General features: G+C 35.9%; 1 protein-coding gene across 2 annotated transcripts; it reads right to left on the bottom strand.

Moving 5' to 3' along the window:
- LOC140140885 (T-box transcription factor T homolog) lies at positions 1 to 11302 on the bottom strand. 2 transcript variants are annotated; one of them, XM_072162636.1, is made up of 7 exons: positions 10633 to 11302; positions 8336 to 8600; positions 7275 to 7415; positions 6132 to 6193; positions 5438 to 5493; positions 4697 to 4891; positions 1 to 2149 (listed from the first exon to the last, which is right to left on the bottom strand). In XM_072162636.1, the coding sequence occupies exons 1-7, from the start codon at positions 10824 to 10826 to the stop codon at positions 1659 to 1661; spliced, it is 1404 nt and encodes a 467-aa protein (XP_072018737.1). In that variant the 5' UTR covers positions 10827 to 11302; the 3' UTR covers positions 1 to 1658. The 2 variants fall into 2 exon arrangements, with proteins under 2 accessions (XP_072018737.1, XP_072018736.1); XM_072162635.1 differs by having other exon boundaries at positions 5438 to 5496; positions 10633 to 11301.
- Positions 11303 to 11955: the final 653 nt, after the last annotated feature.

Raw genomic sequence — 11955 nt, 5'->3', positions numbered from 1 at the left:
GATATGTTCATTTGAGCTGTTGCTAAACTTTGGTATAAAATATGGTAACAAATTATATCTTTAATCATGTTATTCTTCCATCATGACTAACAGAATTAGCGTGTCAGGTAAGTTAAGATTACTCCTTTTTCATGAACTTGAATTGAAGAATGGTATTTTTTCTTGTAAAAGCCACCCCCCCCCAAAAAAAAAGCTTCTTTCTTGTACAACGGTAGCGTGAAATTTGTTTTTGAGAAAGCCAGAAAAAAAATGATATTTTCAAGCAATTTTCAAAATATTTTCCCCATTCATTTTGTATACAAGCAACATGAAATCACTAAATATCCCATGAAAATAAATCTTGAATGTTTCTAAAACTTTCCATTTTTATATATCTGTACTGATTTGACAATACAAAGTGATCTGAGGCATGTGGAACCTATCCTGATTCTGAAAAAAAAACCCAAAGACACCTACGTTGTTTTAGTCTATAAGTCAGTGCATAAACCGTGGTACTTTATACCGTATTATTACGGTATATAGCATCATGTCGTATGAACACCCGCAACTTGCAATACATTAATAAAACTTCACGTGGAACCATCGTAGCGCAATGCTTATACAAGTATGTCCTACTTATTGAGTAGGCCTACAAGGGGTACAAAATTTATAAAATATCGAAGCCCGTAGCCCGCTACTTTGGCTTGTGTTATCACACCATTGAAACATAATAATTATGACCGGGTATTACAATAACTAGAATATACATAAGACATAGTCCCGGGGACATAACCATTTCACTTTTATATACCCATCCCTTTTCACAAAATGGTCATCCTAAGCTGAAATTATACTACATCGCTGACAGATAGCGATTGATTTTTAGCCAATGAGATAGAAGATGGGAAAAGCGCGACATACCTTATTGGTCAAAATATTACCAATTGCTCGTCGCTCAGCGGTGAAGTATATAAGTTCAGCTTTAGTCATGATGCTTATCAAAATGGGGGGGGTATACACTACATAATGTAATTATCTATCTGGATCTTTCCACTTTTCTGTCGTCAAGGTATACAAAATATATTTCATAAAAATGATAAACCGAACAAAACATGCAAAATATAAAAGCAAAACTATTATTGTTCGGACTCATACATGCATAATCAACTCTTGGATGTAGGCCTTATAACCATGATAACATTTAGGCCCTATAATGTTCATCGTAAAGTGGGACAATAACTTATAGTTCTGCGCAGAAACTTTTGCACATAACATACAAAGTTGATTGCAAAAAGGGTAAATATTTGGCCTCGATGTCAAAAAACTACTATTCTCTAATTAAAATCATTCGTTGAAAACCCTTACAATATTGTCGTGGAATACGTTATTTTAACCCAGGCACGCACGCACGCATGCACCATAGAAGAAATAAATCTCTTGTATCAAGCATGTATCCTCTATTTAGGCCCTAACAAGCATTTTTTATTATTAGCTGCGTATAAGTTGTACATTTTTTACAAAATATTGACATGATTGATGTTTAGACGTCTTAATAAGTCACATTTTGTGTCAAATGCCAATACAATAAAAAAACTAGGTAACATCTCTTAATGAGCAAGACAATGGCATTGAAATGGTTCAAGTGTTCTCATCACTCCTCAATGTTCATAGGACTTAGTTTAGACTGATGGCGGTGTTAACGGACTCCACTGTGAAGATGTCATCATCTTTGGCGACGTATGATGATGATGATGATGTGACGCCATGGTCATCTGATTTGCATACGCATCTTGTGGTGCCGACGCAGCATTCAATACCGACATATCTTGGTAAACATCTTGGTAAGTCGATCCGCCGCTTGAAATCGCTGGAACCGGGCTATTTGAAGTGGATGAATGATGGTATGGAGAGCCTATAGGAACTGGTGTCGGAGATGGGGAATTTGTCGGCTCCGACGTTCTGACGAGTGATGTCGGTATGGGTGATGAGGAAGACGCTGTGGCGACGTGTGAGTAGCTTGATGCAGAGACTGTAGTTGGCCAGTAAGAGTTGTATTGGGCACATGAGCTTTGTATGGAGGTATGGTGTGGTGACATAGATGAGGATGCGGCGAGAGAGGACCAGCTATCTTGCAGGGATAAGGCGCTGGAAGACTCGGGATAACTGGTACCTGTAGTATGATAAAGAGAAGGGGGAACATTTTAATAGATTTACGTTGCAAAGAAAATAATTAATGCATATAATAGCCAGCCCGCCCACCCGAACACATCTTGCTCGGTACTCGGTTGGGCGTGGTGACGAGAGTACTATTTGACGGGCTAAATGTATCCAGAATATATTATGTTACAGATGGACATCCTGGACAATAAAACAAAACAAAAAGTTTGTTGTTTGGTTTTTTGATTTTTTTAATATGATACTATTAATAATAATAAATTTATATTTATTGAAGTCCTGAAAACCAAAGCGCAATAACTCATTGCTCACGTATATTTGGTTGCAACCCCTACTTCCCGGTAACATTTTAAGACACTACCAATTTCATTTCTGCTTAAAGTGAGCTTTGGCCCTTGCTTTTAGCTATATGCTTTATAAAACCATCTCAGAATCCGGTCCCAAATACAACACATCAGACACCAACCGCCAAGTACCACACGAACCTGCACAACCAATGTGACCAATGTTATGGCTATGGGACAAAGCAACGTCGTCCATACTTTTATTTTTAGATACGCATAAAAATAACAGAAATCTTAATTCTGAGACGCCATTTTGACTTTGATTTTGAAAAATGAAAGGAGTAAAGCAATTTTGAAGAAAGAAAAACACTTCAAAATGTATAAATATGTTATATTATCCTGCTTTATGTTCCAGTTACCAAGGTATAATATATATTTATCTATTTAACAATTAAATACATTTATGACAACTAAAAGCAAACTTATCCGCCAAGTATATCAAAAAACAAGCCGACACTTCAAAGAAACATTTAAGATAATATGACCATTATGACGCACAAAACATAAAAAACCTCACATCACCGCATCAGGACTACCCTCTCCATACTATGCTCACTGTACAAACTAGCAACAGTCAAGGTGTTTTTATCTATCTCTAAATTAATTTGAGTTTGTTTTACCGGCAAAACTTCACATAGAAGTTGGCTTTATCTTGTCATAAAATTATTTGCAAAAGATCCACTTTTGAATTGAAGTGTTTCCGGTCAAAATAAAAGTATAATATGTTCACAATGAGTCACCATGTTATGGCTATATTTTGGAAGATCTATAAAATAAATCTACAGAAATGAATTTTATGTGTTTTTAAACCTACCGCTGTCAATGAGCGTAATAAAAAGAGACAATATAATGTATTCAATTTAACAATTATATTACTCAATCAGAGTCAATACGAACATATAATAATTTAAATTGGAGATGAAATCAGATCTTGCGGTGCCTTTTAAGATCTGTATAAAGGTGTTGCTTACAATAACTTCGTAATGATTATGTGTGTTTTATAGTTATATAGTATTGGAATAGCATTTAATAGATCAAAACAGTTCTATTGATAATAAATTGGTTGGAAGTGATCACAGCGAATTATAGCTTTGATTTGAGTTGTTCGAATGGGTGGTCTTCCATTCTACACCGTTCGTGGGAAATTTATCATGAGAAAATTTCTGATTTTGCAAAATGATAATTGTCAATAAGTGTTCACTAATTTTTATTTTTCAAACTGTATGATCACCTAGATCTCTTGGAAGATCAGTACTTTGTATTGAAAGGGTATTCAGAATAAAGATAGATTTAATAACAAGAGTTTTTCCAAGTTTAAATTATGCACTGAAAACAACTTAACTGCTGGTAGTGTACCCCATGAAGCCTACTGTTCAAACAGATCCGAAAGTTAAAATAGAAATATTTCCCTGCCGAAAATAGGTGAAGAAAGAGAGAAAAAGAGGAGGCGAAGGAGAAGAAATAAGTAGAAGAAGAGCAAGAAGAAAATACAAAGATAAGGGAGATAAAGACGAAGATGAACCAGGGATGAGGGTGAATTAGATGATGATGTAGATAATGAAGATGGTGATGCTAATGCTGATGATGACGACGATGGTGAACTTGAGGATGGTCGAGTATAGGAGGAAGATGTATAGAAGAGTAAGCTCAAAACGAAAAGATCAGTGGCGGGCTTGAAGGGGGCAGGGGCGGCCTCTGAAAACTAAAAAAAAAACCTTGTTCTTAGAACTGCAAATACGCACACATTTGGTAAACACCTTGATTTGGGTGTAAATTGTTTTCGCACGCAGATATCCCAGTAAAATTTGGCCAAAATAATTCTCATTTGGCAAATATTTTTCTTTGTCATACCCCCTCCCCCAGCTAGCCCCGACAAACGACTAACTGTCCAGGCACGCAACTGGGTGGAAAAGACTGGACAGGTTGCGGAAAGAGAAAGATGAAAATGAGGAAGATGGTGATGCTAATAAAGATGAAGATGCAGATGAAGATGAAGATGAAGATCATGATGATGATGATGATGATGATGATGGAGCGGGGTAGGAAGATGAAAGAAGAGGAAGTTAAAATAAAGAAGAAAACTAGGTCCATTATAGACAGGACGAGGGAAGAAAGCTTATTGAAAACCGTGACCAAAAAGCTGAAATTAAGAATGAGCTATTGATTAAAATTTTAACAAATACTGAAATTTAACTTACCACTTGAGTATTTTTGATACGGTGGAGGTGGATAAGGTGATGTTCTATGTGATCTTAGACTGCTGTAGCGTTCACAACCATGAGATGCTGCCGGAGGAAGCCCATAAGATGAGGTGAATTGATGTGCATTGGGTCCACCCGCTGCTGCCGCGGCACATAAAGTACCAGCTGTGCCTGGTAAGAACCACCCACCTACTAGATATAGAAAGAAAGAAAAAGACTTTAGTTACCGATCGACATTGAACAAGAAAAGACAAAAGTTAATAAATATTTTGTTATCTTATAAATGATGCATGCAAGTAATTAAATTATTCGGCTTAATGCAAAGCTAACTTTATTTAAGTTGGTACTACACCCCTTGATAAATTTGTGACTATTTTTGCATTTTTCTCAAAAAATAATAACACACTGGAAACAAAAGTTATGTATATTATAGGGGCAAGAAATCCAGTTACTACACTGGAATTTCAGTGACTCAAGACAAGCGGTATGTTATTTATGATAAGAAAAGATGTATCACTAGAATACATACATGTACCTCAATTCTTAACACATATTGAACCACTTGTCTTGAATCACTGAAATTTCAGTGAAGTAATCGGATTCCTTGCCCTATAACATACATAACATTTGTACCAGTGTGTAGTTATTTTTTGAGAAAAATGCAAAATTAGTCAAAAAATTTATCAGGGGGTGTAGTACCACATTATGAGTACTGCAATTCAGGTTTTTTCAACTTACGTTGTGGATATCTTGGTTGATCATGGCAGTCGTCCAGTAAATCAGTGTGATCTGTCCTACTGATGAAACAAGATACAAGAAATATTAAACCAGGTTAAATATAATTTTGAAACGTCCAAGAATGTTATAAATACCATGGGAAAGCCTATCCTCTTCATTAGTAAAAAAGCCTCATAAACTTCATGCCAGTTTATTGGGAGATTCCAAAGGGCAATTGCGGAAATACCGGGGTTTTGTTCATTCTACAAATCATTCACTTTGAAAACTTTCTTGATTTATTGCTGTTAATGAATTACGTAAGTTGTACAAAAGTGTTGTTGTTTCAGCCCATTTTACAAAATAACTAAAGAACCACAGGGCCTACAAAAGTTTATATGTGATATTTGAATTCTTCTACACACTCGCTATGAAATGATCAATGCAAATTTTGCCAATGCCCAACTACCATTCGAAAGATGTTGTGAACTATAAAATCGCAACAATTTAAAATAGTTGCTAACCTTAAACCCTGTATACTTTCCTCCTGGTATAAACTTACCACTGAATTATACTAGTATATAGCCTAGGCCTACAAACACATGCTATATAGTAGTAATGACTTACTATCTACGGTAGATAGCAGTTACTATCTGCAGTAGATAGCAGAGGAGAGAAGGCGGGGAAGGACCTTGGTGATGACTGATGGTGTACTTACTTTTCTTTGATGTCCAGGAAAGCCTTGGCAAAGGGATTGTACTTGATCTTTAGTTGAGTAATCTATGGATGGAATCATAAAATAATGATTTCAAATTATTTTCTGATTTGTGTGCGTAAACCCAACAGTAGCACAATAATATTGTAAGTATTTTGTATGCTTAAAAAGCCTGTAATTTGGCTGCATAAAATTGATCTTTTTTTTTTTTTAATTGTGCATGTAAAATTGTTGTAAAACTATAGAAAGTTGGATATAATTTTGGAATTTCAGAATAAGTGGAAACAACATGTTGCAACAAGGAGTGTACTTGATCACGATGAGCATGTCAAGAAGGTACCCATCAAACACAAAAACGTTTTAAAAACGTTTTAAATAAGTTATATTTTGGCTTTTGGTTTAGGTAAAAACGTTTTAATAACATTAAAATGTCGGGTTATATAAAAGTCATGATAACGTTTTAAAACGTTTTGTATGAAAACACACTACAACAATATTTTTAAATGTTTTCAAAAATGTTATTGTAAACTATTTTTGCAAACATTTTTGCCAAATATTGTGTCAATACTTAAATAACATTATGTTAAAATATTTGAACCCAGCAAACACAGAAATGTTCTTAAAATGTTTTTTCAAAACCTTTTAATAACATTTAAATGTCGGGTTATATAAAGGTCATGAAAACGTTTTTAAAACGTTATTGAAAATATTTTGGGCAAACATTTTTCGCAAAATATTTTTTCAACTCCCCAAAATAACATTCTGTTTAGAATGTTTTGTGTCAAGTTTTCAAGAATGTTTTTGGAATGTTATTAAAACGTTTTTATACCCTTTATATAGCCCGACATTTAAACGTTTTCTGTAAAACATTTTTGTTTGCTGAGCAGTAGATTATCAAAAAATGTTTTTTAAAGTTATGAAAACGTTTGATACTCTTAATATACCCTTTATATAACCCGACATTTAAACGTTTTCTGACAACCTTTTATAACCTTTTGCGAATGATGTCGAAAACGTTTTGTGTTTGCTGGGTATTTTACTAAATAACAACAAACGAACGAGATGAGGAAGGAGAAAAAATAAATCAGAAATAAACAAACAAACAAAATAGAAAAGGTAACAAAAACAAATAACTCGTATTCTTACGTCTTCGTTCTGATACGCTGTAACTGCAATGAACTGCGTCTCTGAGAATGAGAAACTTCCAATGAGTCTCTGCTTCTCCTGACCACCAACCCTTATAATGTGAATACGTGGCTCGTATCTATGAAGGGAATTCAGCATGATCTGTGAAAGAGATAACAACAAATTTATAATGATATAGGAAGGGTATTGGTTCACAAGGCCCATTGTAATGGGGTTGATTTTCCCCCATGTGCATGATTTTCACTGGGAGGGGGCAAGTAGCGAAAACATTTGGATTGGATTCAGACCGCTCTCCCCATGGTACATTTAGAATTGGATAAATGAACCATGAGCGCAAACAGTCCTTCGGAGGAGTCGTTAAACCGTTGGAGCCATGCACACACAGCGAGCCACGATATATACATGACACTCAGTCAGTTTTGGATAGAGTAAGGTCTTAACTGCATCCAAAAGTGACACTAATTAGCAAATGGCACCTTCCATAAAGATCATGAATAATGTCAATAAAATTGGAAGATAACTTGTTAAGTTTAGTGGCAACTTGATCTTCGATCACTATGTCGAAGATTCGCTCAATAACTTATAAAGTTCGCTATAGGATATATATCTAATATGAAATGATGTTAGGCCCAGCTATATATGATATGGTTTAGGGTCCGGGAAAAGGGTTAGTTTAGGTTTAGGGTCATGGTTAGCCGGTTAGGACTAGGTTTATGGTTAGGGTTAGGTCGGGGACACTCAACGTAAATTTTGGTAGGGTGTGCGGCGCGGAGCGCCGAACTTTGGTAAACTAAGAACTGATTTTCGGGCAAAGTAGGGGCTTGATGAACTGAAATTAGGGCCAAATTATAGGCTGTGGAGCTAAAAAATTCACAAAAATCTAAACGTAAGCTTAGAGCTACAATTGTCAGTGAGGCTCAAAGAACTGGAGCAGATCCAAATCTGCCAGAAAGCTTGAAAAGAGGGCCCTTGACCAACGCACATACCCACTTTTACATGTGAGTGCCACGGGACGGGCTTAGGATTAGGGTTAGAGTCCGTAAGCACGGGCATAAACTTACCTGTCCGCTTCCATTAAGCTTGTTAGACAACTTCACTTTGCTGAATCCTACCGACTGCTTCATCCAATGTGCACCGAAATTGGGCGAATCGGGGTGAATGTAGGCCGTACTTGGCGGTGGACTATCGGGCTTGCCTCCCGGTGCCCATTCGCCGTTGACGTATTTCCAGCGATGCTCGTCAGCCGGAGCGAAGTCGAGAAGCACGGAGTACATGGAGTTGGGGTTGAGGCCGGAGATGCAGACTGATAACACGGGAAACATACGTCTGTGAATGGTAATGATGAAAAACTTGAGTTACAAAACAAACAAACAAAAAAAAAAAAACATCCCAGGACCTAACAGGTCCATCATATTTGGATAATGTTGAAGTTGACAGTAGACTATTCCATAAGGCCTAGATGCACACCCCTTTTGGATTTAGGGACTTTTCGTTCAGTCTTAAATTGTATAGAAATCCAGACTTTTTAAGTTTCCAAAAGCAAAACAGAAATATACAACAGAAACATAAATCAAAATCGGAATTCTTCAATTTGAGAACTCATTTTGGACAATCCCATGATTTTGTTTCATTAATTTAATTGCATTTTAAAGCTTTTTCCAGTAATATTGGCAACTGGAATTCTAGTCGTTTCCAAAAAGCAAACTTGAAAATCCAGAAAAGTAATTCTCCTCTATAGGGAGTGTGCACTTTTTTTCTGGAATGGACCAATGATCCCATGACACAAACAATAGTTTCGAAAGCGCAATCACAGGATTTGGTACCGTGGTTTTAAGCTTCAACAACTAAAACAAGTAAAGAGTGTGATAATATTCAATTTAATTTTTTTGGCAGCGAGTTCTTCTTATCACAGAGTAACATTATGCTAGAAAGTGTTTTTGAATGTTATATAAAAACATTTTTTGTACCCTTTGTGTACCCTTTTTAAAACGTTTTTTGTGTAAAATGTTTTGTGTGCTGAGCACCCATGTGAAACATCGTGTATCGTTTTTCTTTATCATCGTTCAGATGTTAGTTTTTTCACGTTGCACATGAAACATTGGTGATCATGGTGATTTTAATTAAAGATGGTCCACGTGCCCATTTTTACAACTTTTTAAAGCAACTTGCACTAGTCGCAATTCTATTGAACACGGGGCTTTGACGTTTTACATACATGTGAATTGTTTATCTGTTAACCTGTGACTATCATTACAAATAAAGCATAAAATTGAAGATAGGCACTTCATATAATATGAAGTGTCCATAAACGATTCACTTCTTTTATAGGTCCACGCATACCAAATACATAAACATAACAATAAAAGTGCCTTGAAGAAGAAATATTTGAACTAATAAATATCCTGTTTACTAGACCTGATCGATATATTTCTTGTTCAAATTTTAGAAGAAAATCTCAAATTGAAAGTAATATTAATCAATTTTGTTCGTTTCAAAAGTTTCAAAACTTGTTTTCTCTTTGAAACAGCATCAACATTGGGCATATCTTTTCCCCTTGTACATGTATCTTATTTCAAGATCAAATCACGTTTTGTATGAAAACACACAACAGCAATAAAATGATGACGAAATGTTATTGCAAAATAGTTTTTGGAAACATTGCTTGCCAAACATTTTGTCAACACTTAAAAACATTGTACTTTACACTCAAAGAACTGTAGGCCTATGTTAGTATATTTTGCAGGAAGTTAAAACAAATGTATTTGAATGTTATGAAAACGTTTTATACCCTTTATAAACCCTTTATATAACCCAATAATGTTTCTTATAACCTTTTCTAAATCTAAATGCATGCGAATAATTTAATATATGCAGCATAACCATGATCAATGTCATGATGATAACAGATACATGTACTACAAGGTATACTTTGATTTGGGAAGCAAATATTTTGACTCATTCTGTTCTCAATCTGCTAGCACTGAGCAGATACTACATTCTTACTTGAGAGACAGGGCTTTTGATTCAATATGCTCACCAAGTCAAAATGCTGTATCTAAAAGTATATAACATAGCAGATACTACACTTTGATTTGGGATGCAAATATTTTGACTGACCCCTGCTCCCAAAGTAAAGAGCAGATATGCTATACATATACAGTCTTACCTAGGAGCCCAGGAGAAGGTGTTTTTGAATCAGTCTCCTCACCAAGTCAAAATGTTGTATCTACAAGTAACTAACAACATAGCAGAAACTACACTTTGATTTGATAGGCAATTTTGAAGTAAGAAAAAGGCAGTATCTGATAGCACTAAGCAGAACACATACTTCGTTCTTACATGGGAGGACAGCTCTTACCTGCCAGTTTTTGTCACAATCATCTCATTCGTAAGTTTGTTAAATCTTCTCCATAGATCCGAGTCTTCAAGAGTCACCTTAAGATCCTGTTCACTTGGATCCCCTTTCTCGCTTCCTTCCGTCATCTCGCTCCTCACGGCATTCATCAGATGGGTGATGTTGTATGTTGGTGCTCTCATCGTGCCCACGCTCATCACGCATATACAAAATAAAGTTATCCTAAAATGGTCGATAGACGAAAATGATGATGAAAAAAGTTCACACGAAAGTTTCTGGTGTATGCGATGCTCGATTTGATTAACAACGTGGTATCATGAAAAATGTCAACAATGCATGTCCTATAGAGCTTTCCACCAAGGTGTTATGCCTATCTTGAAGCAGGTTATATCAAAGAATCCGTCTGTACGGTGAACTGTGGTTGACAGCTATACGGTGCTTGCAGAACGTCAAGTCCAGCCAGGAATTCTCGAAAACTTTCACAAATCTACCAGTACCAAAGCAGTACGAATATCCTTCGTGACCGAAACGTGGTTTTGAATAATTGGTTATGTATTTTGACACGATCTATCAGAGATGATACAAGAACGGTCTACTCTTGAGCGTATCTTGTGATGAACTGTCCCATTTCTCGGGTGACTTGTCATTATAGCTTCTCCAATCACTCCAGGTAAAGTTTACTCTTTGAAGTACTTTTATGACGTCTTTTTATGATGCTTTTATGTTAGTCACCAAGTCAAAACTTAAGGGGCGTGGTTTATTTTTATGCCCTTAATTCGCTGCGCACAGGTGTTATTTACCTGACACTCATACACTTGAAGCTCAAATCGACCAATTGTGGGTTACGATCGTTTAGACAGTTAAATCATATTATTTGAACTTGGATAAGTTCTTTTGTTACTTTATTTACAACGTGGGATGTATTTTAACTGCTGGAAAATTAAAGCCTATAATATCGCGACGCTCTAACTAGCTAAAAAGCTAAAGTTAAACGAGAGAAGATGGTTAAACTTAAGTGTGTTTATTTATAGTTAAACCATTATCGGAAGTTTACAAGGCATGCATGATCGAACTACACTGTTTTGGTTTTAATACCCCAGGTCGTTGGATGTATGTGTTTAGGGGGGGGGGGGTTGAAAGGGGGCTGGGGGTATACGGGGTAGTGGGGTGAAGGAGGGCTGGGGTGTACGGGGATTTGCCATTTTCTTTTAGAATCAAATCAAACGTGTTTAAAAAAAGAAAGAAAACAAACTTGTTCACGAATGTCCGTTACCTATCAGCTTGGTGTTTAGAATGTTTATATATTTAGCATTTAAACACTTGATA

This window comes from Amphiura filiformis, chromosome 19 (assembly GCF_039555335.1).
Source record: "Amphiura filiformis chromosome 19, Afil_fr2py, whole genome shotgun sequence".
Lineage (NCBI taxonomy): Eukaryota > Metazoa > Echinodermata > Ophiuroidea > Amphilepidida > Amphiuridae > Amphiura > Amphiura filiformis.
The sequence above is the reverse complement of the archived record's forward strand: the minus strand, read 5'-3'. Positions and strand labels throughout refer to the sequence as shown.

Coding starts and splice junctions, on each gene's coding strand:
- LOC140140885 (XM_072162635.1), bottom strand. CDS start 10,826: ATGAGCGTGGGCACGATGAGAGCACCAACATACAACATCACCCATCTG. Junction 7,416..8,335: donor AGCTTAATGGAAGCGGACAG/GTAAGTTTATGC, acceptor TCTCTTTCACAG/ATCATGCTGAATTCCCTTCA. Junction 6,194..7,274: donor CAGCGTATCAGAACGAAGAC/GTAAGAATACGA, acceptor TTCCATCCATAG/ATTACTCAACTAAAGATCAA.